The following is a 27331-nucleotide window of genomic DNA, read 5'->3' on the forward strand; positions in this document are numbered from 1 at the left end:
TCAAATGGTCATCTCCCACACCCCAACTGTAGACATAAAATCTATCATTTACATTTTATTTTTATATGCTCTCTCACGTCCAATTGCATTGTGATTTTTGCAGTGCTTGATTACATTTGTTATTGTCAATAAAAAAAAAATACTGCAATAGAAATGGTCATCTGTAACAAATGCAAAAGATTAAAAGGTGAACAGGTGAACTTGAACATGAGCTTTAAGAATATCTAAGCAGTTAATTTGTACATTCAATATAAAATTGTTTAAGGTTCATGAGAAATTTCCTACTCATCAACCAAGCAGACATTTATTCCTTTATTTGGCAACTTTTTTTTTTATAATTATTGTGGGCAACTGCAATGGAAACAGTTTGTTTGCTTCAGATATATTAAATCACCAAGGTAGGAAAAATCAATCCACACAACATGGCTCAAGTGAGCTGCGATTTTGCAAAAAAGAAACAATTCAAACAATATGGTTCCAGTCAGTTGGGCTATTTTTTGTGTCGGTTGTAGAATACAAGGAAGGTATACCCAAGGAAACCCATACATTACATTCACACAAACTCTTTAAAATGGACCTATACTCAGAGACCAGGTGCCAAGGTTAAATAAAATAAAGGAGCATCGGAGTTCAGAAGGGCCTCCCCCACAACAAAAAACATAAGCCCAGAAATTAAAGAAGACTAGAGAATCATTTTCTGCAAGAAAGAAAGTATTTCAGCCCTTTGATTCCTACCTTTTCAAGAAATATTGTTAAAGCAACCCTGTCATGGTAAAAGAAAATGGTACCCTGCAAGAGAAGAGCCATTATACTTATGTCTCCAGCAGCTTGTGTCTTCTAACTTCCTTATGGTTCACTTCAACATTTCCGTGAGTATTGAATGCCTGTGTTCCCACCATGCACCGTGGTTCCTTCCCCCAAACCCTATGTCACTACAGGAGACAACATTAAAGGAGTGGTCAAAGAAAGGTACCACATGACCCGGGAAGTGGAAGTACATGGGCAGCCGACATTCACGGAAGAGTTGAAAGCTGAAGAGACCAACAAAGGCTGCAGTGCTAAAAACAGAGGAGGAAATGTAGGAGACTGGGTTGTCAGAAATCTCTTCTTTCAGCTCACTTTTTTAAAGTGGTTGTAAACCCTCGGGGACAAGTTACACCTACAGGTAAGCCTAGATCAAGGCTTACCTGTAGGTGCTTGCAATATCTCCGAGACCTACACGCTGTGCAGTTTCAAGCCGGGTCATGCAGTGAAAAGCAGCTCCCGCAGGCATGCAACGTCACGCGACTCCGGCCATTTAGAGAGCTGGCGTTCGCGGCCCCCGGAAGAAGAGGGGGGGTGAAGATGGATGCTCGCTGCCAGTGTGGAAGATGGTGACATCGCAAGCTTCTAGTAGCCCATTATGCTTTAGCTTTGCAGGGAAAGATAGAGGAAGTAAACCCCATCAGGGTTTACTTCCTCTTTAATGGTCAGTTCACGGCACAATTTCTGTGTTCTAGGAGAGTTTCTAAATGTGCTTTTTTTGATGCATGCCAGTGCATTTTTCCTCTTGTTTGTTTTTTTTTTTTATTCAGGACATGCATGTTCTGGTGCGTTTTGTATGGATTTTGCCATGTTCCAGATGTGTTCCATAAATTAAAAAAAAATGCAGCATGTTCTACTTTTGTTGCCTGCACTGTAATGCACTACACTGGTGTGAACTAGGGCCATTGGAATACATGGAAATCTGCTTCACTGCCGGTTTCCCTTACTTACAATTCCGGCACCTGAACCAGAAGACGATTGACAAATCGGCTCAGGGGAAGACATCACAGGATCCCTGGACAGGCAAGTATACTTATATTGAAAGTCAGCAGCTACAGTATTTGTAGCTACTGACATTTTTTTTTTAGCTAGTCTTTAATATAACATTATCACCAAATAAACAAGCCTATGTGACGTTCTCTGGTCTAGAAGAGCTATATAGGCACAAGAGCTGAAGTGATTAAGATTCTTTTACTCTGACAGGGCTGATTAAACATAATTTGTAAAGTTTTAGTGCAGGCCCATTTGAAGAATCGCAGGAGAAAAGTATATGTATTTGCTGTAACGTTTGAATACAATAATCTCTCGAAATCTTGTACCGTCTGGACATAGTTTAAATTAGCATCTGATCATGAAAATAACTGGTTACAGACAATTATATTAAATGGATTCTAACCACTTTTACAAGATACCAGATAAAAGCGTATGTAGATCAACTTGCAACAAGGGGGAAGAGGCGAAGTTGCCCATAACAACCAATCATGTTTTCATATAGACAAAAGCAAACATCCGATTGCTTGCTATGGGTGTCACCGTTTTTAATAAAACTGCTGAATGTTTGCACATCTGTAATATATGGCAGTTGAGAATTTGGAAAATCTAAAAGCATTGTCACTAATATTTTAAAATGCATCGTCACTTGGAAAAATAAAGAAACAAAAAATTGAGATTTACAAAAGAATAAAAGGACAATCTTACAAACACATTTGTTATTCATTTTTCTTCTTTTAAACAGGTATCAATATGAGCATACAGTATAAAGAAATAGACAAAAATAATAGGGGCATTTATTAAACAGTTACAGTCAGAAATTACTTCATATAAATTTACATATTTTGGGGTACCAGGCAAACACAGACATTTTCAGATGCTTGGTTGACATTTACAGACATAACGGAAATAGCAGATTAAAAGACCAAAAAGGGCAAATGGCAAAGAGCCAACATCTTGAACCAGTTTACATAAGTAATATTAGGAACGCGTGACAGTTATAAATATTGATTGTATTGTATAAAGTGTGGTGTGTTTTCACCATTACAGAGCTGTGTGATAATTTATATACAATTACTACACTATCAATACACTCTCAACAACAATGAAGGGATACATTGCATTTTTCCAGAAAACCTAATGAAATGATTGCACCTTGTGTAGGTGTAAAATACCTACAGGATAATGTGGATTCAATCAGTCCTGAAAGAAATGTAGAAAATGCCACTGTGGACTTATTTTAGAAGATGCTAAAGGCCTGCTATGCTGTTCAAGTTACTCGGAGTCATTGACCTAGGACAATAACATCGGTCAGTAGTTCTGACCTCGGCTGTTACAAACTAGCTCAATGTCAGACAATGCATAATCAAGATTAAAGATCAGCATGAAACGTTCACTTTAAAGCAGATTCAATGAAAGGACTCCTAAAGATGCTGAAATGATTCCTTTCTCCCATCAGAAAAAAAAAGTTGTTTATTCACTGGTTGCCATGAGCTACTGCAGACGACTTTTCATGGCCTCATTAGTTAGGCCAAATTGTGTAGTAGATCAAAGAAAAATGCATAAAATGCAGTAATATTAGCCAATTAGCAATGGTTTCCGATTTACCTTAGGCCACTTTCACACGTGCATCATCTGCTCAGTCACATTCTTGCCAAGAAAAAAAACGGACTCCATTTACATCAGTTTATATCCATTTTTTGTCCACTTTAGTTTTTTAAATGGAACAAAAATGCAGACTTGTTTGGTTAGAAAAACAGACCTAAACAAATGAAAAACTGTTGTAAATGGACATCTATTTACATACGTCTGCCATTAGGAATGCATTGCTGCCCTTTTCCTCACCCAACAGATGAATGAAAAATAGACAGACTGAACGCCAAATGAAAGGGGCCTAAAGCAAATCTGCGTTAGCCTAGGTTCACATTATAGCAATCTCAGACATCGCATGTGATTCGCACCTGCACTGTAGGTGCTGTTCATATGCGATGTCTGAGCATTAAGAGTTCAGCCATACAGTTTGGTGCAGGGACTTCTTTCCCCCCCACACATGTTCTCACCCATGCAATCCGATTCCTGTACGAATCCACAGTTCACACTGCAATCTGTGAACCGTTCTGGGGGTGTTATTAACATTGTATTGACACCCACAGTAGTTTGCAGTGTGAACTGTCTGCGGGAGAGAAGCGATGCAGGAACACGCTGGTTTCCGCATCGCACTAGTCTGAATCTAGGCTTAAAGTGGTTGTAAAGGCATCAGTTTTTTTTTTTAACCTTAATGCATTCTCTGCAATAAAGGTATAAAATCTTTTTTTGTGCAGCTCTTCCCTTAACTCCTCCTTATACTTACCTGAGCCTGAAAGCAGGGAGCAGCGCCAAGCCACACTGGTTGCGTCAACAGACATACACAGAACTCGTGCCACCATAGTAAGCAGCTTCTCTTGTGCACAGAGCTGGTAAATATGACACGTTTGTTAAAAAAAAAAAAAAAAAAAAGCCTTTACAATTACTTACATTTTAAAGTGTATTTCCACTTTTGCAGTCATATTGGGGTAACACCTACTTTATTTTTGTAACACGTCCCTATTCAAATAGCATAACTTAACGAAAATATAAAAAAATTCTAGCTGATGTATTTTAGATGCTCTATTATGGACCCTTGTAGCATGGAGAAAACCTACATAGTTCTCTTTGTTTATGAGGGGCTGGGTTGTGTGTTTGTCCTCTTTAACCCTGTCTGTATGCATGTTAATGAAGACAGACTGAGGACAGACTCACTCTGACATCGATCAAAAAAATTTGCAGTCAGGCATGACACCTTCTGCTGAGAAACATCCAAGGTAATGAAAAAAATATATAAAAATGATGCATGCTTTTTGAATAGGAACACATCATATAATGGGGTTTTCTCAAATTTGCCTGCAAATGTAGAAATATAGGTTTGCATTTATGGCGGTTTAATATGCCATTTGGGTCTTGTCTGCATCAGGTTGCTGTCCAGGGACATTTAATATGCAAGTATTCAGTTTCTGAAGTTGCACTTCATCCACCCCTACTCGTCTATCCTCATGACGGATAGCCTCAGTGACCAATAGTGAGGCACCAGTGATTAGGCCAGGGCCAAGAGTGATTTAAGCAACTACAGTCATTGAGGTCAATTTACTAAAGGCAAATATACTGTGCGCTGCTCTAGATCCAAGGGGACACTGCTGATTTCTATCATTCAATCATTTACAAACAAGGCATGTTTTTATTTTCCTTGTATGTTATTGGGTATTCTTTGCAAAGTGAAGCTTTACCTCATTTACCAAGCTCTGGAGCAAGTGCACTTGCAGTGCACAGTGTATTTGCCTTTAGCAAATCAACTTCATTATCTGTTTATTAGACATCCCTAGTGTAAAGGGCTTCTGGAGAGAACTATACCGGCTCTGGCAAGAATTTAAGCGAACCTAAATTCACTTTATAAACTTATGAAAACTGATTGGTTGCTAGTGTTTGCTGCACTGCTGCTTCACAAATAAACCCCTCAAACTAAGGCTGGCTATACACGGTGCAAATTACTTTTCTGCAACCGCAGGTTGCAGGAAAGAAATTTGCACGATTCCCCCATCAACACGGACAGTGTCGACAGGAAATCCCTCCAGCCGAGCAAATGTCTGCCCCTCCCCAGAAGCAGCCTCTAGCCATAATTGTAAAATAATCCCGCAGGCTGGTTGTACCAAAGGTGATCATATAGGTACATTCAGCCTGCCCATTAACGGTTTAAATCTTGGTTGGTTCATGCTGAACCTGCTGAAATTTGAACTGTGTAAGGCCGGCCTAAGATTTCCAAATTGTTTTAAAAGTTTGGCTTTATTCCGCTAGTCAAAATTTAGTGGTGTGGTCAATATTTATAGCACAGGTCAGTGTAAGACCAGTGTAGTTATGATGTTCACTAGAATGTATGAAATGAAAACAGGAAGTTTAGGCATCGCAATAATGGTCTGGTGTGTGTATAAAGTTGCTAGCAGCAGGAAGAGGTAGAAATGCTAAAACATAGATCCATGGTGAGACTTTACATGGACCTTATTGCAAATAGGAAAGGTAAATCTACAGTAATTATTCAAAGGCTATGAAAAGTAAATATATCTAGTCTCTATACAGTGTTTAAAGCTGAAGCTTAGTTTTTTCCTTGGTATACTGCACCAGAGACATAACTTGCCTCTCATGAAGAGTGTCCTACATTTCTTGCTGACTGCTTCTTATTGTAGAAGCTCTGAACTTCTGGTGCTGCATGGGTTAAGAACAGTGTCTGTGAAAGCTTCCCAACACCAACCACCCCCTCATCCATTTAGAAAATGCTTTGTATTGATTTTACAGAATGCAACACATTCTGTGAGTAGAGGAGGGAACCCTATCGTTTATCTAGGAGGGTAGGCGTTGAGAGACTTTTGCAACCACAGCTCTTAACCCATGCAGTGCCAGAAGCTCCAAGGAAGATCTGACATCAGTGATAGGGAGGATTTCTACAATAAGAAGCAGCCAGCAGGACATTGGACACCCTTCATTCCCTCATGCATTATAGCAAAAAAAAAAAAAAAAAATGAACTTCAGCTTTAAATAACAAAAAGTAGGAATATTGAATGCATATACATTGCAGTAAATACAAGTTTTTTTTTTTTTTTTTTACCAAGGAGTAATTTAAAAGAGAAACTGTCAACATAGAAATATCTTATCTGCTTCTGTTGGCTTGAAGCTAAAAGCCTCATTGCAGTCACCTCCATCTTTTACTACTTAAAGGGGTTGTAAAGGTTCGTTTTTTATGTTCATGGGTTCTCTTCATAGGTTTTCATAGGTTCCTTTAAGCTAGTGCATTGTTGGTTCACTTACCTTTTCCTTCCATTTCTCTTCTAAATTATTTTTTTTCTTTGTTTTCTTTGTCTGAATTTCTCACTTCCTGTTCCTCCTCAGTAAGCTGTTCTGGCTGACTAACTACCGCTCGGATGATGGTGTGAAGTTTACTGAGGAGAAACAGGAAGTGATAAATTCAGACAAAAAAAAAAAAAAACATTTAGAAGGGAAATCGGAGAAAAAGGTAAGTGAACCAACAATGCACTAGCTTAAAGGAACCTATTTAGAAAATAAAAAAGCTGGCCATACTTGGCTCAAAAAAAAAAAAAAAATGGAAGGAGCCAAGTGGAAAGATGTTGGCCAAACAATGACTGCATCCTGACAGTTTTTGTATTCAAGCAGTCTGTCTAGAAAAATCTATGCATGTATGGCTATCCTTAGTGTCATTGCCCTAAACAAGCAAGTCAGAGTCTCCAAGGGTTTGTGTGTTACTGAAAAAAATATAAAAGGTTAACCAACACAGAACACCCTCTCCACCACCCTACCACCCACTGTATTTACTACCAGGGCTGCCAAGATGTCTGAGCTCCCACAGCCAGTCCAGCAATTCATGCTCTTCTGTGAATCGCATCCGGCATGGACCAGATCTATTCTGATTAGTCAGCGTTCCTCACAGTGATGGCACTGACCAATCAGAATTGCTCTTGTCCTTCCTAGTAGCGCTGATGGAGAAAAGTGGGGATTTCAAATCCCTGGACCGCTGGGCCAGTTGCCCCCGCAGCTTGGCAACCCTGGAGATAAATGCCGGGGTGGGGGTGGGTCAAGTGTCTGTTCACCATTACAGAAAAATTGTAAATGGTGAACTAACCCTTCTAGGAAATATAGGCATAATGAAACTTGCAGCTTAACAAGTTACTAATTACGTTTTTCATACTTTTATCCTAACAAGTTTGCGTAAGTTTCTCCCCCCCCCCCATCTTTACAGCAGCACATTGCAGTAACTGGTGCCAATACACCATCGTTGGTGCAATGCAGCGTTATTAAATTAAAATGGCAACCCATTACACCATTACTGCAACTCACAGGGTGGGTAATTTCAGATTTTTTGAGCCAGGTTCGTGACTTGGCAGCCCATTCATAATGAATGGGCTACCTTATTGAAATGCGTAATATAGCACAGCAACGGCCTAAGAAAAGTGAAGGGGGCCTCAGATTGGAGACTTGTAATGAACACCAAAATATAACATAGCCATTTACTGGGAACTGGGCACTGCAACAGTTATCTATTTTCTAATGAATTAAAAGTATGATTTTTACAATATAAGACACTTTATCTTACTGTGTTTTGCACTTATAAAGTCTTTAATACTACATTTGGGGGGAAAAAAGACTTTGGTTCAGGGAGAAACAAGCACATCATCCTTATCTATGTGGTCTGAACTACCCAATCCACTGTCTAAGTCCTCATGCGACTAGTTTCTAGGACCCTTAGCAGACTTTTAGTTTTCTCTATAGTACAGAATTCTCCTAAGGTTTGTACACGTAAATATCTAATACTGGTATAAGAGAAGGGTACTGTGATTCTTAAAAAAATAAACCACAGTGGGACTTGTAGCCAGATTGGGTTCAGACAAAAAAAAAAAAAAAAAAAGAAAAAGTACTACTTACCACTATGTATGCACCCCCAGATAGTCTTTATTTAAATTGCAAGTCGTTCCTTAGCAGCACCATTCTCTGTTCCACACCTACCCCATCCATTCAATAATCTGCATAAAAAGCTTAGTGAAAACATTGATTAGAAAGTGTCTGTGCGTTTACCCAACATATTTGCAGTTTAATACAGTCTGCTGCAAACTGCAGGGTGGTGATAAAAAAAAAAAAAGGCCCATATATTTAGGCTGAATCAAGATTTTTTTTTTTTTTTTTTAGGCAACAGCCTGAAAATAAAATATGAGCTACCAACAAAAATTGTGACAACTCTTTTCCAATTTTTTTTATTATTATTTACTAGTCTACCTTAAAATAGTCCAATTTCATTGTGATAAGACAAACATAGTAAATACACAATATTTCCTTCATTAAAATAAATTAGGAAAAAGGTCATGTAAAACAGAAGGGAAAAAAAAACTGAAGCAAAGCATAATAACCAAGTCTCAGTTTTCATTTGATAACCTGAGCCAGGAAAAAAACAGACATTAATGCTTACTTGCGGCTATGTGCTATAGCTCCATTTATTTGCGCAAGGAAGGGTAATATTACCCTGATGAAGCCCTAACCTTTTAGAAAAAAATAAAAATAAAAATAAATAAAAAAAGAACATATTTTATAAGATCCATGTTGGTAGGGACACATGGCATACATTAAAATGTTTTGTTTTTTTTTAAAAAAGAGTAAATATAACAAATATGATTTCTGCTCAATGCCATAGTTCATAAATAGTTTATTAGGATTTTTTTTTATAGATCGGAAATGGAGGACTTCTCTTTCCAAATGGTACTTTGACTCTAAATTGTGTTTCAGCATATTTTTACTTCTGTTTGCACTTCAACTTCTTCATCCTCTGTTACTTGGAAGTAACAACTGTTCCTGTAAATCTCCTTGATAAATAGCAATTTGGTAACGATCTTTGAGTGTTGCTCGGACTTATCAAGAATTTGATTCACTACATTGGCAAGTAGAGGAGCATCCCACTACGAAAATTAGGAGTGGCACAGCACCACGTTGCTTTACCCCTCGTTTCAGAGGCAATGGTTAAGGCAGGATAACATCTGCATGTATTATAACACTGATGTACCACGGCAACGGAGCAAAAAAAAAAAAAACAAACACACTATGCACATACACGCACTCACACAAAATAACATGTTTGCAAGAGTTCATATATAAAATAAAATGTAAAAGTTACAAACTGCTCCTGGATAAAAAAAATATACTGCAGTTTCACAGATTGTTTGTGTTGTATTTTCTTGCTCTAATACTTAAATATACAAATGAAACCCGCGTTACTGGCAATACATGACATGGGTAAACCATATAAACTATCTGTAAATAATCATTTACCAAAGCTTTTATTTTTTGGGTGGACAGGTTGTATAAAAACAGACAAAGCAGTATTATGGGATAATTTAGCAGTCAGCCTCTGAATGCAGGAAGTAGTAACATGATACCATCCGATTACTAATTTACCCTCAAAATGGCTACTGCCAATAGGTGCCTGTGGTTAGAATCATTTAAAGGAAGCACTACCAATGGCGGTTTAGCACTGTGATGTAATAATTATTCTCACCTGTGGCTGCATTACAATGATCCTTCTGTCCCACGCACTGATGCAGCACTTCGTTCTGTTAGCCTGCCACTCTTATCACCTGTTTTTTTCCTATAGAGGTCTTAAAGATATACAGTTACTGCAAGCACAGGATGCTGTAGGGTGAAGAAAACCAGAAAGCAAGACTGATGCCATCCACACCCTACCGCAACAGGCTTCAAAATGGATGAAAATTGAGTGCACACTATTCTGCTGCTTTTTGAGTCATCCTTCCACAACAAAACAGTATATTGTACTGCATAATCCCCTGAAATAACAGATTTTCAAGCACATGCATTCATACACACAGTTATTTTCACCATGGTCAATATGTGAAGAATGAACAGAACACTCGGGCAGTTTTTTTGTCTGGATTCATAGATCTTAGGAAATCTTTCATGAATGTTATTCTCACTCTGAAAATCAGAAAAAAAAAATGAAAATAACTTGAAATAAAAAAAAAGAAAACAGTTGTCCCACACGTCTCACATCACAAGTTTAAAACATTTCTTCTGTGTTTGTTGGACAGACACACGTACAATGGCTTAATTTTTCTTTTTTTCCTCCGAATATGACCAGTCTTCTTTTTAATAACCATTGTTTTCATAATCCGAGGTCCTTCATCAGTCATATTTAAAGCTCCCATTGACCGTTTAAGAATTCTCTCCTTCGTTTAAGTCTTCGGAACGGTCAGAAAATATGCCTTGTAGATTATTAGTTCATCACCTTCAGGCATGTCAAGTGCTACACGGATATTTCATATGTAGTGCCTCCAACTCCTGTTACCTTCTTAACACTAGAATGCCTGGAAGGACTCACTGCGTTGGTGCTTTGTGAGCTGGACGTGGATCCCAGCCGACACTCAGGCCTTGATAATCCCTTTGGCTGTCCATTTATCTTACTATGAGGCATCTTTAGGTCCTCCCTAGAGAGAAGAGAAGAATACTAAATAGTATTTATTCAAATAAGGAAAAAACCTTTACAAGGATTTACATTCATATTTATTAGCAAACGTGTCTGGTCATGTAAAATGTTTTTGGCCTCTGACTATTTCATTAGACAAAGGTATGCACCACTATCTAAAATCGTACAATATTTTAGCCGGACGCCCATTATTTGGTCAAGTGTGCCAACTTGATTCATCTATTATGGTGGGCAGAAAAAAACATCTGTCAATAGTGAATCAGGGAAGTGAAGACATGGAGGAAGAAAGACACACACACACACGAGCTGCAGCTGCTCATGAACTGTGGATGACAGAAAAGTAGGAAGACTAACAACCGATTGTGGACCAGGGGTGGATGCAAGAGAAGGCAAAATAGCAACCAAGTGGGGACAAGAAAGCGAAACGCATGAGAAACTGATCACACTAAAAGATGGAGTGGAGAGAGGAGTAGTGGCGGACTGATTAGCTTTAAAAAAAGAAAACAGAAGGAAGTAGGGCATGGGCTGAAAAACAACCGGACAAAGCGAGGAGAAAGAGGAATCGGGTCATACACAGGTAAAATAGGAAGGTGGTGTCTGTGCATGACCCGAGGAGGTGAGGGCCAAGACAAAGAGGATTGTTGCTGGGGGTATGCAAGCACAGTGGGAGCCAATCATGGACAGGGATGAGAAGAGGTCAAGCAAGACCTGGCCCTTGTAGAGGCGTGAAGTAGAGAGGGAAGGGACAGCTAATTGCAGCCAACTAGGAGAGAATGCAGAGCAGGGGCTGTTCATGGGCCGATGAGAGGGCAGGGAGGGAGCTAAACATTATTTAGGTGAAGGGGCAAGAGTACAAACCTAATTGAGATACACAGATTGAGTAGATAGATTGGGAGCTTATCCAAGGTCAAAAGGGAGAGGGGGGTGGCAGAGATTGTGGAATTTTAGGAGAGGAAGCAATGCAGGAGTCACATACAGGGGATGTGTTGAAGGAGAAGTCGATCATGGCTAGAGGGTGCAGTTCACTAAAAACACATTGCATTCTTCATCCTCCATCTACATATTCCAGTGCTCCTTTATGCTCCAAGGTAGGACAGGGTATATTCAGCTGACCAAAGTTTTAAATCAAAATTGTGGCATAGATGAACAAAGTTTGCAAGTAAAAACAGAATTTATAGATTGGCATGCTGTGGTGTTCCATGATATAGTACTAAAGGGGTAGAGAAACGTCACCCAGGGCTGGTTCACACTTGTACAGAGAGCTGCATGTTTCTGTACAATGGCTTTCTGTGTGCCCAGTTCACACTCCGAGGAGTGCGGGAAACTGTAATACATTTGCATATTTCTGCATCGCTCCGCAGCCGCATATATCTCTGTTTTTTAGGCACAGCAGATGAGCTGCAGTGCATAGAAATGAATGCACTGCATTCCTCTGTCAGAGGCTCTTTACCGAGATCGGTGTAGCAGTGTGTCAGACTGACACCACCGATCGCCGCAATGCACAGCCCCATGTGACGCCCAGTCAGGATAACTGAACCACTGCCTGGCCGTCAAGTGGTTAAAAGAGGCTGCAGGAATATGTGGAAAGTACTGGCTGTGTGGTACATGTGACAATATCCTGTATTCTTCATATGTCTGGGCTATGGGGTAAAGTGGCAAGTCAGAAGCCTTTTCTTATGAAGAAAAACATCTAAGCCCAGCTAAATGTTGCAAAAACACATCTTAAGCCTCCATATTGGCACAAAACCTTCAAGCTTCTGCAAGAAAGCGGAACATGAATAGGTACTTCAACTTTTAGCATGACAACGACCCAAACCATACATCGAAAATCAACAGAGGAATGGCTTCACCAGAAGATTAAAGTTTTGGAATGGCCCAGCCAGAGCCCAGACCTAAATATGATTGAAAATCTATGGGGTGATCTGAAGAGGGCTGTGCACAGGAGATGCCCTCGCAATCTGACAGATTTGGAGGGTTTTTGCAAAGAACAGTAGGCAAATATTGCCAAGTCAAGATGTAAGATGCTGATAGACTCGTACCCAAAAAGACTGAGTGCTGTACAAAATCAAAAGGTGCTTCAACAAAGTATTAGTTTAAGGGTGTGCACACTTATGCAACCATATTATTTAATTTCTTTATTTTAACTTCCCTCCACCTAAAAGATTTCAGTTTGTTGTTCAACGGAGTTGTACAGTTTATAGGTTACATTATGACCCCTTTCACACAGAGGTGCTTTGCAAGCGCTATAGCGCTAAAAATAGCGCCTGCAAAGCGCCCTGAAAGAGCGGCTCCAATCACTCCAGTGTGAAAGCCTGAGGGCTTTCACACTGGAGCGGTGCACTGGCAGGGAGTCAGAAAAAGTCCTGCCAGCAGCTTCTTTGGAGCACATTAGGAGCGGTAAACTCACCGCTCCTAAAGCGTCCCTGCCCATTGAAATCAATGCGCAGCGGCATCGAAACGCTAGCAAAGCGCTGCTATAACGCCGCTTTGCCGGCAGTTTTAACCATTTTTCATCCGCTAGCATCCGAAAGGCGCCACAAAAATTACGGTAAAACACAGCTATTTTTGCCGCTGATGCCTGGGGGCTTTTAGTGTGAAAGCAGCCTAAAAGGTGGAAAAAGTTCTGAAATTATTTAGCTGTCTCATTTTTTTACATCACAGAAACTTGACATTTTAACAGGGATGTGTAGACTTTTTATATCCACTGTAGGTGATGTAAAGGGATCTCCAAACTACAGTGATTGCGGTGATACCAAAAATAGGTAAAGATCCCATTGATTGTGCCAGTTATTGTCCCATATCCCTGTTAAACCTGGATGTTAAAATCCTCGCTCTACGATTAGGACCACTTCTTCGGGAGCTCATTGGCCTGGTAGAGAAGCCAAAGACAACGTGACCAAAGCCCTCCTCCTAATTCATGTGGCAAGAACTAGAGACATTGAAGGCTTTCTCCTCTCCACTGATACAGAGAAGGCCTTTGATCGTGTTGCCTGGGACTTTATGATGGCAGTGTGAAGGCATGTGGGGCTAGGCCCACATATGCCATCTTGGATCTCTGCGTTGTACCAAAACCCCTAAACTCGCTAAACTCTATTTTACTAAAGTTCTTATGGAACCCAACAGAAACCTAAAATTAGTCTTAAAAGTCATTGTAAACCCTCATTTATTCTTATTTTTTTAAATAACATATCATACTTAAAAAAAAAGTTAAAAAAAAGGGGGTAATGCTGCGCTGTGTGTATATATATATATATATATATATATATATATATATATATATATATATATATATATATATATATAATATTATACTATACACACACACACCAGCCAAAAAAAATTGCTTTTTTTATTGAAATGTACAGTTTAATGTCCCAATGTACTCTGAAATAAAAGCCTAGAGCAAAAACATTTAAATAAAAATGGATAGCCTGAAATCAAAGTAGCCATTTTTTTTTTAATGATGATACAAAATCATAGAAGTATTTCTTCAGTTAGACCAAATATTGTTTAGAAAGTGCTTCCAAACATTGTTGCTAAATTTCCTACAAATATGTTGCACTTGAAGATTGCTTTGCTTTCACCCAACACTAGCTCAATTGGATTGGACTGGCACCTTCTCAGTACCAAAGAAGTGATCAGGTGGCTCTATAGCCACCAAGATCGCTTTTACTGAAAAAAAACAAAAAAAAAAACAGGAGGAGGAGACGTCTGAAAAAGAATGGTATCCCTGCTGAAGCTGCATCCACGTGAAGTCCAGGCTGTGTATATACTGACTACGGATGTCAAGTGAATAAAAAGAGATTTTTAATACAGCTTACCTGTAAAATCTTTTTCTTGGAGTACATCACGGGACACAGAGCGGCATTCATTACTATATGGGTTATATGGAGTACCTTCAGGTGATGGACACTGGCAATCTCAAACAGGAAATGCCCCTCCCTATATAACCCCCTCCCATAGGAGGAGTACCTCAGTTTTGTAGCAAGCAGTATGCCTCCCAAAATGGTCCTCAAAAGAGGGGTGGGAGCCCTGTGTCCCGTGATGTACTCCAAGAAAAAGATTTTACAGGTAAGCTGTATTAAAAATCTCTTTTTCTTTATCGTTACATCACGGGACACAGAGCGGCATTCATTACTATATGGGATGTCCCAAAGCAATGCTTACAATGAGGGGAGGGAGAACATCTCCAAGACAAAAGGATTTAATTTAGAGAAATACTCAAATCATAATAAATCCAACTTAGTTGAGAAAAATAATCTTAAATTTTAAATTTAACTCAAAAAAGAGGAGCCCCCGGAATCCGAGGGTCTCAAACTGCAGCCTGCAGCACTGCCTGCCCAAAGGCTGTATCAGAATTCCTTCTTACGTCCAACTGGTAGAATTTTGTAAACGTGTGGACAGAAGACCAGGTTGCCGCCTTGCAAACTTGAGCCATAGAGATTTGGTGGTGTGCTGCCCAGGAGGCGCCCATGGCCCTAGTAGAATGAGCCTTTAATGATACTGGGGGAGGCAACCCTTTCAAGCCGTAGGCCTGAGTGATTAATTGCTTAATCCACCTAGAAATGGTGGACCTTGCAGCTGCCTGCCCCTTCTTGGGCCCATCCGGTAATATGAACAGCACATCCGTTTTCCGGATCTTCTTTGTAGCTTTAAGATAGGCCTTCATGGCCCTGACGATATCCAAGGTATGCAGCAACCCTTCCTTTCTGGAAGTAGGTTTAGGGAAGAAGGATGGTAATACCAAATCCTGGTTCAAATGAAAACTGGATATAACCTTCGGTAGGAAGGAAGGATGAGGGCGGAGAACGACCTTGTCCTTATGTAAAATAAGATATGGTTCCTTACAGGATAAGGCTGCCAGTTCCGATACTCTTCTTGCGGAAACTATGGCGACCAAAAATACTAACTTCCTTGTCAGTAAAACCAAAGGAATTTCAGCCAACGGCTCAAACAGTTGTTTCTGTAAACTTGACAGAACAAGGTTTAAATCCCACGGGCAAAGCGGGGATTTAACTGGAGGTTTAATACGTAAGACCCCTTGAAGGAAGGTCTTAACCAGCGAGTGGGTGGCCAGCGGCCGCTGAAACCACACTGACAGAGCAGAAATCTGTCCTTTGATTGTGCTTAATGCCAATCCTTTATCCACTCCTAGCTGGAGAAAACTTAAAACTCTATCAATGGTGAATTTGCGAGGAAGCCATAGCTTGGACTCACACCAGCCTACATAGGCCTTCCAGACCCTGTAATAAATCACCCTAGAGACCGGTTTCCTGGCTCTGATTAGGGTAGAGATTACTTTCTGAGACAGACCTCTACCCCTGAGAATCAGGGATTCAGCTTCCAGGCCGTCAAATTTAGATGCCGTAAGGCAGGGTGGAGGATCGGACCTTGCGATAGCAGGTCTGGCCGTAGAGGAAGAGTCCAAGGGTCTCCCACTACCATCCTTAAGATTAGTGAGTACCATGCCCTTCTGGGCCATGCTGGAGCTACCAGGATGACTGGTATGTGCTCCACCCTGATCCTGCGCAGCAGGCGGGGTAGTAACTGAAGCGGGGGAAACGCATAAAGAAGTTTGAACTGATGCCAAGGGCAAACCAGCGCATCGGTTCCGCAGGCCATCGGATCCCTTGAGCGGGACATGAACCTGTCTAGCTTCTTGTTGAGTCTCGATGCCATGACATCCACGTCCGGCACTCCCCATCCTTGGCAGAGTGCTTGAAAGATTTGTGGATGCAGAGACCATTCCCCCGGCCATAGAGTCTGGCGGCTTAAGAAGTCCGCCTGAAAGTTGTCCACTCCGGGAATGAATATTGCCGATATGCAGGGCACATGAGCCTCTGCCCATAGGAGAATCAAGCTCACCTCTCTCTGAGCGGCTTGACTCCTGGTTCCCCCTTGGTGATTTATGTATGCCACGGCCGTGGCATTGTCTGATTGAATTCTCACCGGGAACCCCTGCAATTTTGACGTCCAAGCCCTGAGGGCTAGTCGAGCAGCTCTGAGCTCCAAGATGTTGATGGGCAACTGCTCCTCTAGCTTTGCCCAAGTACCTTGGCGAGTGCAACCATCCAAAATTGCTCCCCAGCCTGTCAGGCTGGCATCTGTGGTCACTATCTTCCAAGCCACTGGGCTGAAAGATCTCCCCTTCAGTAGGTTCTGAGGGTCTAACCACCAACACAGACTTTGTCGGACTCTTGATGAGAGCGGCAACGGGATATCCAAGGCCTGTGGCCTTCTGCTCCATGCTGACAGGATGGCTGCCTGCAGGATGCGAGTGTGACTCTGGGCGTATGGTACCGCCTCGAATGTGGCCACCATCTTGCCTAGTAACCTCATACATAGGCGAATAGTCGGTTCCCTTTTTGCTTAGAACCAGTAGGATTAATTCCTTGATGGCTTTGACCTTCCTCAGAGGTAGAAACACTCTTTGTTGTTCTGTGTCTAATCTCATGCCGAGATATTCCAACTGCCTTGTGGGCAGGAAAGCTGACTTTTCTCGATTTAGGACCCAGCCGAACTTCTCGAGGTATTGGACCGCGAGGGCCACTGCTCGCTCCAAGCCGGGAGACGAGTGATCTATGACTAGGAGGTCGTCCAGGTATGCTAGGATCGTGACCCCTTGGATCCTTAGTTTGGCTAGGATTGGAGCTAGGACCTTCGTGAACACCCGGGGGGCCGTAGCCAACCCGAAGGGAAGCGCCACGAATTGGAAGTGACGCGAAGCCACCATGAAGCGTAGATATTTTTGATGTGGCTGATAAATTGGAACATGAAGGTAGGCATCCTTTATGTCTATGGACGCCATGAAGTCGTCCTTTTGGAGTGTGGCAGCTGCTGACCGCACGGATTCCATCCGAAATGAGCGGATCTTTAGGTATGCATTTACCATCTTTAGGTCCAAAATTGGCCTGACATCTCCATTGGACTTCGGGATGATGAATAGGTTGGAGTAGAAACCTAGCCCCTGTTCCAGGACTGGTACCTCTACTATTACTTCCTGGGAAAGTAGATGATTTAATGCCGACATTAATGCGGCTCCTTTCTCCGGATCGTTTGGAATCCTCAACTCCTGGAAATGAGGAGGAGGAAACTTTAGGAAATCTAATTTGTAGCCCGTGGCCACGGAAGACCGTACCCACTCGTCGGGAATGCTGGCTTCCCAAACCTCTGAAAAGAGTCGCAGCCTTCCCCCCACCTTCGTGGGTGGGGGCGCCCCTTCATAAGGGCTTGGGGGCTGGTTTTGCTGGTTTGCGAAACCACTGCTTTCTGCCTCTAGCAGCTTGTCCTTGAGACTTGCTGTTGAAGCCGAAGTTTGCTTTCGCAGGAGGCCGTCGATACTGTTTGGCATTAGAGGGCCCCTGCCCAGGGGAGTACTGTCGTTTAAACGCAGGCCCCTGAAACTTCTTCTTAGTTGGCAAGAGAGTACTTTTGCCGTTTGAAATGGTCTGAATGTATTTATCTAGGTCTTCTCCGAAGAGTCGTCCTCCATAGAAGGGAAACCCTACCAGGAGCTTCTTGCATGGGGGCTCGGCCTCCCAGCTCTTTAACCATAAGAGTCTTCTCATATGGATAAGGGATAACGATAAACGTGACGCTTGCTGGATAGAATCCTTAATTGCGTCTACTGTAAAACATATGGCCCTAGGGACATCCGAAAATTCTTCTGCCTGCTGGGCAGGAATAAGTTTAAGCATCTGCTTAATTTGATCCGATAATGCTTGAGCAACCCCAATCGCAGCCACAGCTGGCTGTACTACTGCCCCTGCCGTAGTGAAGGAGTTCTTAAGTAGTGCTTCCAAGCGTTTATCAACTGGATCCTTGAATACCTGTATGTTTTCTACAGGGCATGTTAACGACTTGTTAACACATGAGATGGCTGCGTCCACTGCAGGAGTAGCCCATTTCTTGGAAAATTTATCTTCCATATAGGGCAGAGAATCTCTTAGGTGGTAAGAAGATTTTATCTGGCTTGTTCCAATCTTGGAACAAAACTCCCTCTAATAGAGGGTGGATCGGAAACACTGCATTGCTTTGAGGCGCCCTCAGTGAGCCCAAAGCTGAAACCGTCGATACCTGGAGATCTGGTACTGGCAAGTTGAATGCATTATGGACCAAGTCCGTTAAGGCTTGAATCCACCAGCCCTCCCCTTGGGAGACTGCTCCAGACTCCTCTGTATCCGGATCTTCGATCCCTGAACCTACTTGGTCCTTGTCCAAGAGATCGTCCAATTCCCCTGAGGAAAGGACCTCCTCTTCTGAGGGTCCACGCTCGGGCGACGGAGATCTAATCCGTTTACTGCCCCGCATAGCTGTGGCTATCATTTTTCCCATTCTTTTCTCCATCTCTCTTAAAGAGGTGAGTAATACCTCGTCCGTGACCATCTTAGGGGTGGACTGACCCGCGCCAGCTCCAGCCCCAGATCCCGATGGCCCCAAGGCTCCCTGTGGGGAAAGCAGCGGCATAGCTTTGTCCGAGACCTCAGACTCTCTGGGGGAATCCCCACCTCTTGTACCCTCTGACCCGGATGCCATGGTACAATACCGAGGTACACCTGCTACCTATTGGTACTTGGAACTATAAAAGTTAATTGCCCAAACACCTGTTTGGGGGATAAAAAATGCTTCCTCTCCCCTAGATGACCTTTTTTTTTTTTTTTTTTTTTTTTTTGTTTCAAATCCAGGAAAGAAAAATCATTCTGTCCCCCTGAGTAGTATTGCAAGAAAAACTATGAGATGGAAAGAAACAGCCCATTTCTAGGCTTGAAAACAGTCTTCTGAAGACTGCAATATTCTTTTTGGCCACTGTGTGTCCTCGGCGCCCCGTGCTGCCGCTCTGGTCTTTCCTCCCCAGTTCCAATGTATCGAATGCTGTTTGGAACGAAAAAGGAAGGGCCGCCCCTTCCTTAAACCACTGACCCGCCCTTCCCCCCTCAGCTAAACGGCGCGAATTGCGCCTATAACACGTGAACGCGCCTCAGAACAGGCTCTGAGGAGGAAGACTGATGGAGCATCGCCTGGAGGCTTGCAGGTAAGCATAGCTCTCTGACACACACATACACTTTATATTACACAGGCCCTACTCAAATGCTTTTCCAACACTACAAGGGAGGTCACTTCTTATGGGGAAAAAATACACATAGAGCCATCCTATCATTAAGATATGTGACTAGTTTGCCAGATGCAGCGCATAACTTTAGGCATGTCCCCTGTGACCCCCCAGAAAAAACCTGCTAAGAACCAAGTTCCGCAAGTTTTCCCCTCACTTACCTGCTCCATGCCGCAGGACTTTGCAAGCAAGAGGCCCAATCTTCCCCCATCTCCGTGGGGATGTCTAGACCTTCAGGCCCTGGGTTCCTATGAAGGATCCACTGTCCTGGGCCCATATAGCACTCTGGCAACAGAAACATTAGGCACCCAAAGGTTTCTAAGTTCTGGGCCCAGGGTCCAGCTCTCTAAAAAGAAAAGCATTATGGGCTATACCCCAAGGGTTTGGGGTCCGGTTACTGACCACTTTAGCGCTGAGGCCTTTGGACAGAACCGGTTAGCTCACCTAATCCCAAGGATGCGGAGGCAAGCTAAACCATGACCAACACCTAAGACACTGGCGTAAAAACTGAGGTACTCCTCCTATGGGAGGGGGTTATATAGGGAGGGGCATTTCCTGTTTGAGATTGCCAGTGTCCATCACCTGAAGGTACTCCATATAACCCATATAGTAATGAATGCCGCTCTGTGTCCCGTGATGTAACGATAAAGAAAGCAGGTATATGCATTTAGCGTTTCCAATCACATCCAAAACACGCAGAATTCTATTTTATGTAAACACAGATTATTAGCCGCTTCTCAGTGCTGGGAAACGTTCAGCTTAAAGGTCACCACTGAAAAAACATTACCCACATTCATATGCCTTTAGAAATGTCCGCTAAAAGAACATAAGTGGAGGTCTGACAGAGCTAATGTCAAGTGATATTAATGTTTTTTTTTTTATTTATTTTCAAACATGTTATACTTACCTGCTCTGTGCAGTGGTTTTGTACAGAGCAGCCCAGATCCTCTTCCGGGTCCCTTTCCGGTGCTCCTGGCCCCTCCCTCCCGATGGGTGCCCCCACAGCAAGCAGCTTGCTATGGGGGCACCCAAGACGCTGCTGTGCAAGTCCATTCAGACACAGAGCCATGGCTCGGCCTTGCCCCCTCTCTCCCATTGGCTTACTGACTTAGATTGGCAGCAGCAGGAGCCAATGGCGCCAGCTGCTGTTTCTCAGCCAATGAGAAGGGAGAGACAGCCGAGACTCTCGTGCAACATCGCTGGATCGAGATGGGGCTCGGGTAATTATTAGGGGGGCTGAGGGGGGTTGCTGCACACAGATTTTTTTTATGTTAATGCATAGAATGCATTAAGATAAAAACCCTTCAGCCTTATAACCATTTTAAGGTATTTGCAAGCATCTTTGGATGGATGCTCTTCACTAAATAGCTTTGCTTCTCAACATCCATGGGAGTTCAGGGTAACAGAAATCTTCACTGACAGAAACAGAGGATGCCTTTTGTGCCAATTACTGGATCACTGCTAAAACGCATGCAGTGAACAAACTCAGAACAATCAATCTGTACATTTTCAATCGTTTTCTTTTTTGGTTGAGAAGGAAAACACTATTCACGGCATGTGTAGATTTCAGTATGTAGGCAATGGATGTGTTACTGGTGTCTTGGGGGTTTTCTACAGCTCATTGCCTTTGGATCCCCACAGACTGTTTAGTATGACATCATTCTTAATTGGATCAAGCTGGCCAACTTGTACTCCAAAGATAAATGCAACTCTCCGAATCGGGACATTTACAAAACAAGCAATGCTTTTCTGCATCGTTGGGTCTTCACAAAATGTATTCGTTAGCCAACATACGTAGGACTGCCACTACTGGCAGGCTGAAACTGTTACTTGCCTGGCTGCCTCTGGGATTAAACAAGTATGCAGTAAAATATGCAAAACTCATGAGTTGCATGCATTTTTGTGCTCAGCGTCTCAGAGAGCAAGGATGATGTGAGAAAGGCATCACAGCCAGGGAACTAGTATAAAAAAGGTTCATAATTGCAGCTTTGCATATATGCTGTCTCCTAACTTGTGCCACGGTTTAAAAAGGCTGTTTACCGATGCAGACAAAGCAAAAAGAAACATTTTAATACCAGACCCCACAGCTGCTAAAATGTACCTTCCCTTTGCTCCCAGGAATGTTCTGCAGGGATTTTTTTGCTTTAATATTACTTGTACAGGGGACTCCTGACTGAGAAAGAAGGTTGAGTCGCTACTGAGATAGAATGTGTTAATGGATGCTTAAATTACTGACCATGGATGCAAATCTTTCTATTTTTGGTTTACAGATCTGAAATGTATCTTTATTCACGGTGTACACTGACTCATAGAAAAAGCAAGTTAAGATACAGTGCCTTGCGAAAGTATTCGGCCCCCTTGAACTCTGCGACCTTTTGCCACATTTCAGGCTTCAAACATAAAGATATAAAACTGTAATTTTTTTTGAAGAATCAACAACAAGTGGGACACAATCATGAAGTGGAACGAAATTTATTGGATATTTCAAACTTTTTTAACAAATAAAAAACTGAAAAATTGGGCGTGCAAAATTATTCAGCCCCTTTACTTTCAGTGCAGCAAACTCTCTCCAGAAGTTCAGTGAGGATCTCTGAATGATCCAATGTTGACCTAAGTGACTAATGATGATAAATAGAATCCACCTGTCTGTAATAAAGTCTTTGTATAAATGCACCTGCACTACGATAGTCCCAGAGGTCCGTTTAAAGCGCAGAGAGCATCATGAAGAACAAGGAACACACCAGGCAGGTCCGAGATACTGTTGTGGAGAAGTTTAAAGCCGGATTTGTATACAAAAAGATTTCCCAAGCTTTAAACATCCCAAGGAGCACTGTGCAAGCGATAATATTGAAATGGAAGGAGTATCAGACCACTGCAAATCTACTAAGACCTGACCGTCCCTCTAAACTTTCAGCTCATACAAGGAGAAGACCAATCAGAGATGTAGCCAAGAGGCCCATGATCACTCTGGATGAACTGCAGAGATCTACAGATGAGGTGGGAGACTCTGTCCATAGGACAACAATCAGTCGTATACTGCACAAATCTGGCCTTTATGGAAGAGTGGCAAGAAAAAAGCCATTTCTTAAAGATATCCATAAAAAGTGTCGTTTAACCGGTTAACGCCCACCGCATGTATATGTACGTCCACAGAATGGCACGTACAGGCATATGGGCGTACATGTACGTCCCTGCCTTTCCGCGGTCTCCGACCCCCCCCCCCCGTACATGCGGCGGAAAACCGCCGGGAGCGATCCGGGACGAGGGCGCAGCAATTTGTTTTTAGCCGCTTCCTCGCGATCGATCCCTGGAGCTGAAGAACGGGGAGAGCCGTATGTAAACACGGCTTCCCCGTGCTTCACTGTGGCGGCTGCATCGATCGAGTCATCCCTTTTATAGGGAGACTCGATCGATGATGTCAGAACTACAGCCACACCCCCTTACAGTTGTAAACACACACTAGGCGAACCCTAACTCCTTCAGCGCCCCCTGTGGTTAACTCCCAAACTGCAACGGTCATTTTCACAATAAACAATGCAATTTAAATGCATTTTTTGCTGTGAAAAGGACAATGGTCCCAAAAATGTGTCAAAATTGTCCGAAGTGTCCGCCATAATGTCGCAGTCACGAAAAAAAGACGCTGATCGCCGCCATTCGTAGTAAAAAAAATAATAAAAACTATCCCCTATTTTGTAAACGCTATAAATTTTGCGCAAACCAATCGATAAACGCTTATTGCGATTTTTTTTACCAAAAACTGGTAGAAGAATACATATCGGCCTGAACTGAGGAAAAAAATAAATGATATATGTTTTTGGGGGATATTTATTATAGCAAAAAGTAAAAAATATTGAATTTTTTTTAAAATTGTCGCTCTATTTTTGTTTATAGCGCAAAACATTAAATACAGCAGGAGGTGATCAAATACCACCAAAAGAAAGCTATATTTGTGGGAAAAAAAGGACTTCAATTTTGTTTGGGAGCCACGTCGCACGACCACGCAATTGTCTGTTAAAGCGACGCAGTGCTGAATCGCAAAACCTGGCCTGGGCCTTAAGTGGTTAAAGTTTGCCACAAGCCACCTGGGAGACACACCAAACATGTGGAAGAAGGTGCTCTGGTCAGATGAAACCAAAATCTAACTTTTTGGCAACAATGCAAAACGTTATGTTTGGCGTAAAAGCAACACAGCTCATCACCCTGAACACACCATCCCCACTGTCAAACATGGTGGTGGCAGCATCCTGGTTTGGGCCTGCTTTTCTTCAGCAGGGACAGGGAAGATGGTTAAAATTGATGGGAAGATGGATGGAGCCAAATACAGGACCATTCTGGAAGAAAACCTGATGGAGTCTGCAAAAGACCTGAGACTGGGACAGAGATTTGTCTTCCAACAAGACAATGATCCAAAACATAAAGCAAAATCTACAATGGAATGGGTCACAAATAAACATATCCAGGTGTTCGAATGGCCAAGTCAAAGTCCAGACCTGAATCCAATCGAGAATCTGTGGAAAGAACTGAAAACTGCTGTTCACAAACGCTCTCCATCCAACCTCACTGAGCTCGAGCGGTTTTGCAAGGAGGAATGGGCAAAAATTTTAGTCTCTCGATGTGCAAAACTGATAGAGACATACCCCAAGCGACTTACAGCTGTAATCGCAGCAAAAGGTGGCGCTACAAAGTATTAACTTAAGGGGGCTGAATAATTTTGCACGCCCAATTTTTCAGTTTTTTGTTAAAAAAGTTTGAAATATCCAATAAATTTCGTTCCACTTCATGATTGTGTCCCACTTGTTGATTCTTCAAAAAAAATTACAGTTTTATATCTTTATGTTTGAAGCCTGAAATGTGGCAAAGGGTCGCAGAGTTCAAGGGGGCCGAATACTTTCGCAAGGCACTGTATGTAAAAACAAGCAAAACACTGTACTGATAAAAATTATGTCTTTTGCACTGCAAAATCAGATGTCCAGACTAAAATAAATTAGGCTTCAGCATATGGATACTTTCATATATGTATGGTCCATTCCCTTAAAGGGGTTGTAAACTCTCCAGGTTTTTCACCTTCATGCATTCTTTGATGCAACAGCCCCTAGAGCCTCCCTTTTACTTACCTGAACCCAGTCTTTCCAGCAGCAGGGAAGAGCACACCAGCTCCAGACAGTTTCTCAGGTCCCGTTTGGATAAATGGATAGCAGAGCAGCCATTGGCTCCCACTGCTGTCAATTAAATCTAATGATGCGGGAGCCAGGGGGGCTGGGCCGAGTCCTGCTGTCTGTGTCAATGGACGCAGCAGCAGGACACGGGAGCACGCCCACACGAGTACCTTGAGGGAGAGCGGCTCTCCTACGGGGCACTCAAAAATAGGAGGAGCCAGGAGCGCTGCTGAGGGACCCCAGAAGAGGAGGATCAGGTCCACTCTGTGCAAAATCAACTGCACAGAGGAGGCAAGTATGATAGGTTTGTTTTTTTAAACCGTCATTAAACCCACATCATAAACTATGAATAAATGCTGAATTACATGTGGTGCATACTCCGTTTTTATGCTGAGCATGTCCCCCCCTATCAAATCTGAGCAGCCCATGTGACTACAGAGTCACACATTTGGGCACAGTAGTAAATGACAGACCACTCCCTCCCTCCTCCATGCCCACTAACCATCTAAACACAATGGGTGTGGGATATTACATGTAGATTAATAGAGGCTTCGCCTCCCTCTTATGCCAAGTTATAGGCTGAAGGGAGGGGTGATGACAACCTGTGACTGGCAGAAATCCGCCAACACTGTTATTTCCACCAAAAAATAAGGATTTGATTTGAAATATATATTTGTATGCCAATTTAAAACAGGTTTAATATTTATTTTTACTTTGTACTCCAAAGGCTGTTATAGTCACTATCTCTGGTCTCCCACAGAACATGGAAATGTAAATATTTTAGTAAATATAAACTGATAAATACCTTTTCTCATTAGCAACACATAGCAGTCTTGTGACCTGTATCAGTACCTAGTGAAGCTTGTAGGAGGAGTTTTCATTCTCCCCCAATCCTCTGTCTGGACAATGCTGATCACATGCACTCTCCCATTAGAAAAAAAAAACTCCCTAGCAATACACACCAAACTGAGCATGTGCAACCAGTCCACAAGGCTCTGCAAGTATCAGGTTATTTTTTTTAGAGACAGTGGAAGAGGAAGCGGATCAGAGAGACAGGATCAATACCCGTCCCCCCCCAATACTTACCTGAGCCCAATCTCGATCCAGCGCTGTACATGAGAGCAGCAGATCTCTCCTTCCTCATTGGCTCCTGCTGCTGTCAATCACAGCCAGTGAGAAGGGAGTAGGGCCGAGCAAGGAGGAGAGGGGAGGGAGGAGGAGGATGCTCTGTGCAAAACCACTGGGGGTTTACAATCACCAAGTGTTTTTGATGCTCTCAATCATTTTCATAATTTCCTGTTCCTCCAACATATTACTGGACAGGTTGTGAGGGGGAAATCTCTCAAATAGCAATGTAAACATGACAGGAAGATCATATATGCATCACATTTTAAAATAATATAGTGATAGAAAATGTGATAAGGCACCCCCTAGAGCATTCCCATAATATATGTACTTGGTTACAAAGAATAGTCACACAAATACATAAAAATGTAAAAATAAACATACCTATCCCTTCCCATTAAAAACAGGACTATGATGTTCGTTTTCCAACAGACTCTAGTCAGTCACCCCATTACATTCTATTCACCCACAGGGAGAGAACGCATAGCAACAGTAATTTTACAAAAATAAATCTAAACACAACAAAACACACACAAAAAAACCTCAGTCTACTATCCATCTTCATGCATACTTTAGCATATTGTTTTCTCAGCGTTACAAACCTTTTTTATGAGACCTGTACTAAACGAAATAAGCAAATTTTGGCTGTCATACTAATGTAATATTTCCGGTATTTTCTGATTCATTGACCTGGAAGAAGTATGCAAAGCAGGAGCTCTGACTTCCCATGCATGCTTGTTCCGTGTCAGTGATTTAGGACAACTAAAGCTAAAGGGCATGAAATTGGTATTTTCTAAAGGAAATCAGCAATAGTAACATACTTTTTCCCAGTGGCGCAAACAAACGAAAAAATTCTGAAAAACACTTAAAAAAAACATCAATTGCAGCCTCACTGTGCCCATCAATTGCAGCCTCACTGTGCCCATCAATTGCAGCCTCACTGTGCCCAAAAAGTTTTGGCATTACCAATATAAAATGTACCCATTGACATATGCAGCAGACAAGGAAGGAAAAAGCTAAATTATTTTTTTTGAAGAGGATGCTCCCCAATTCAAAAAAAGGCAAAGGGATAAACAGAGATCAATATTC

At 42.2% G+C, this 27331-nt stretch overlaps 1 protein-coding gene across 3 annotated transcripts in view; it reads right to left on the bottom strand.

The window, feature by feature from the left end:
- Positions 1-8823: 8823 nt before the first annotated feature.
- Positions 8824-27331, bottom strand: part of ZDHHC8 (zinc finger DHHC-type palmitoyltransferase 8) — a 133802-nt gene continuing 115294 nt past the window's right edge. For all 3 annotated transcript variants that reach the window (XM_040347835.1, XM_040347831.1, XM_040347830.1), the window contains exon 11: positions 8824-10853. In XM_040347835.1, the coding sequence (XP_040203769.1) occupies positions 10673-10853 (181 nt within the window). In that variant the 3' untranslated portion in view covers positions 8824-10672. The remainder of the gene's footprint in view (positions 10854-27331) is intronic.

The sequence above is a fragment of the Rana temporaria genome, chromosome 1, assembly GCF_905171775.1.
Source record: "Rana temporaria chromosome 1, aRanTem1.1, whole genome shotgun sequence".
NCBI lineage: Eukaryota > Metazoa > Chordata > Amphibia > Anura > Ranidae > Rana > Rana temporaria.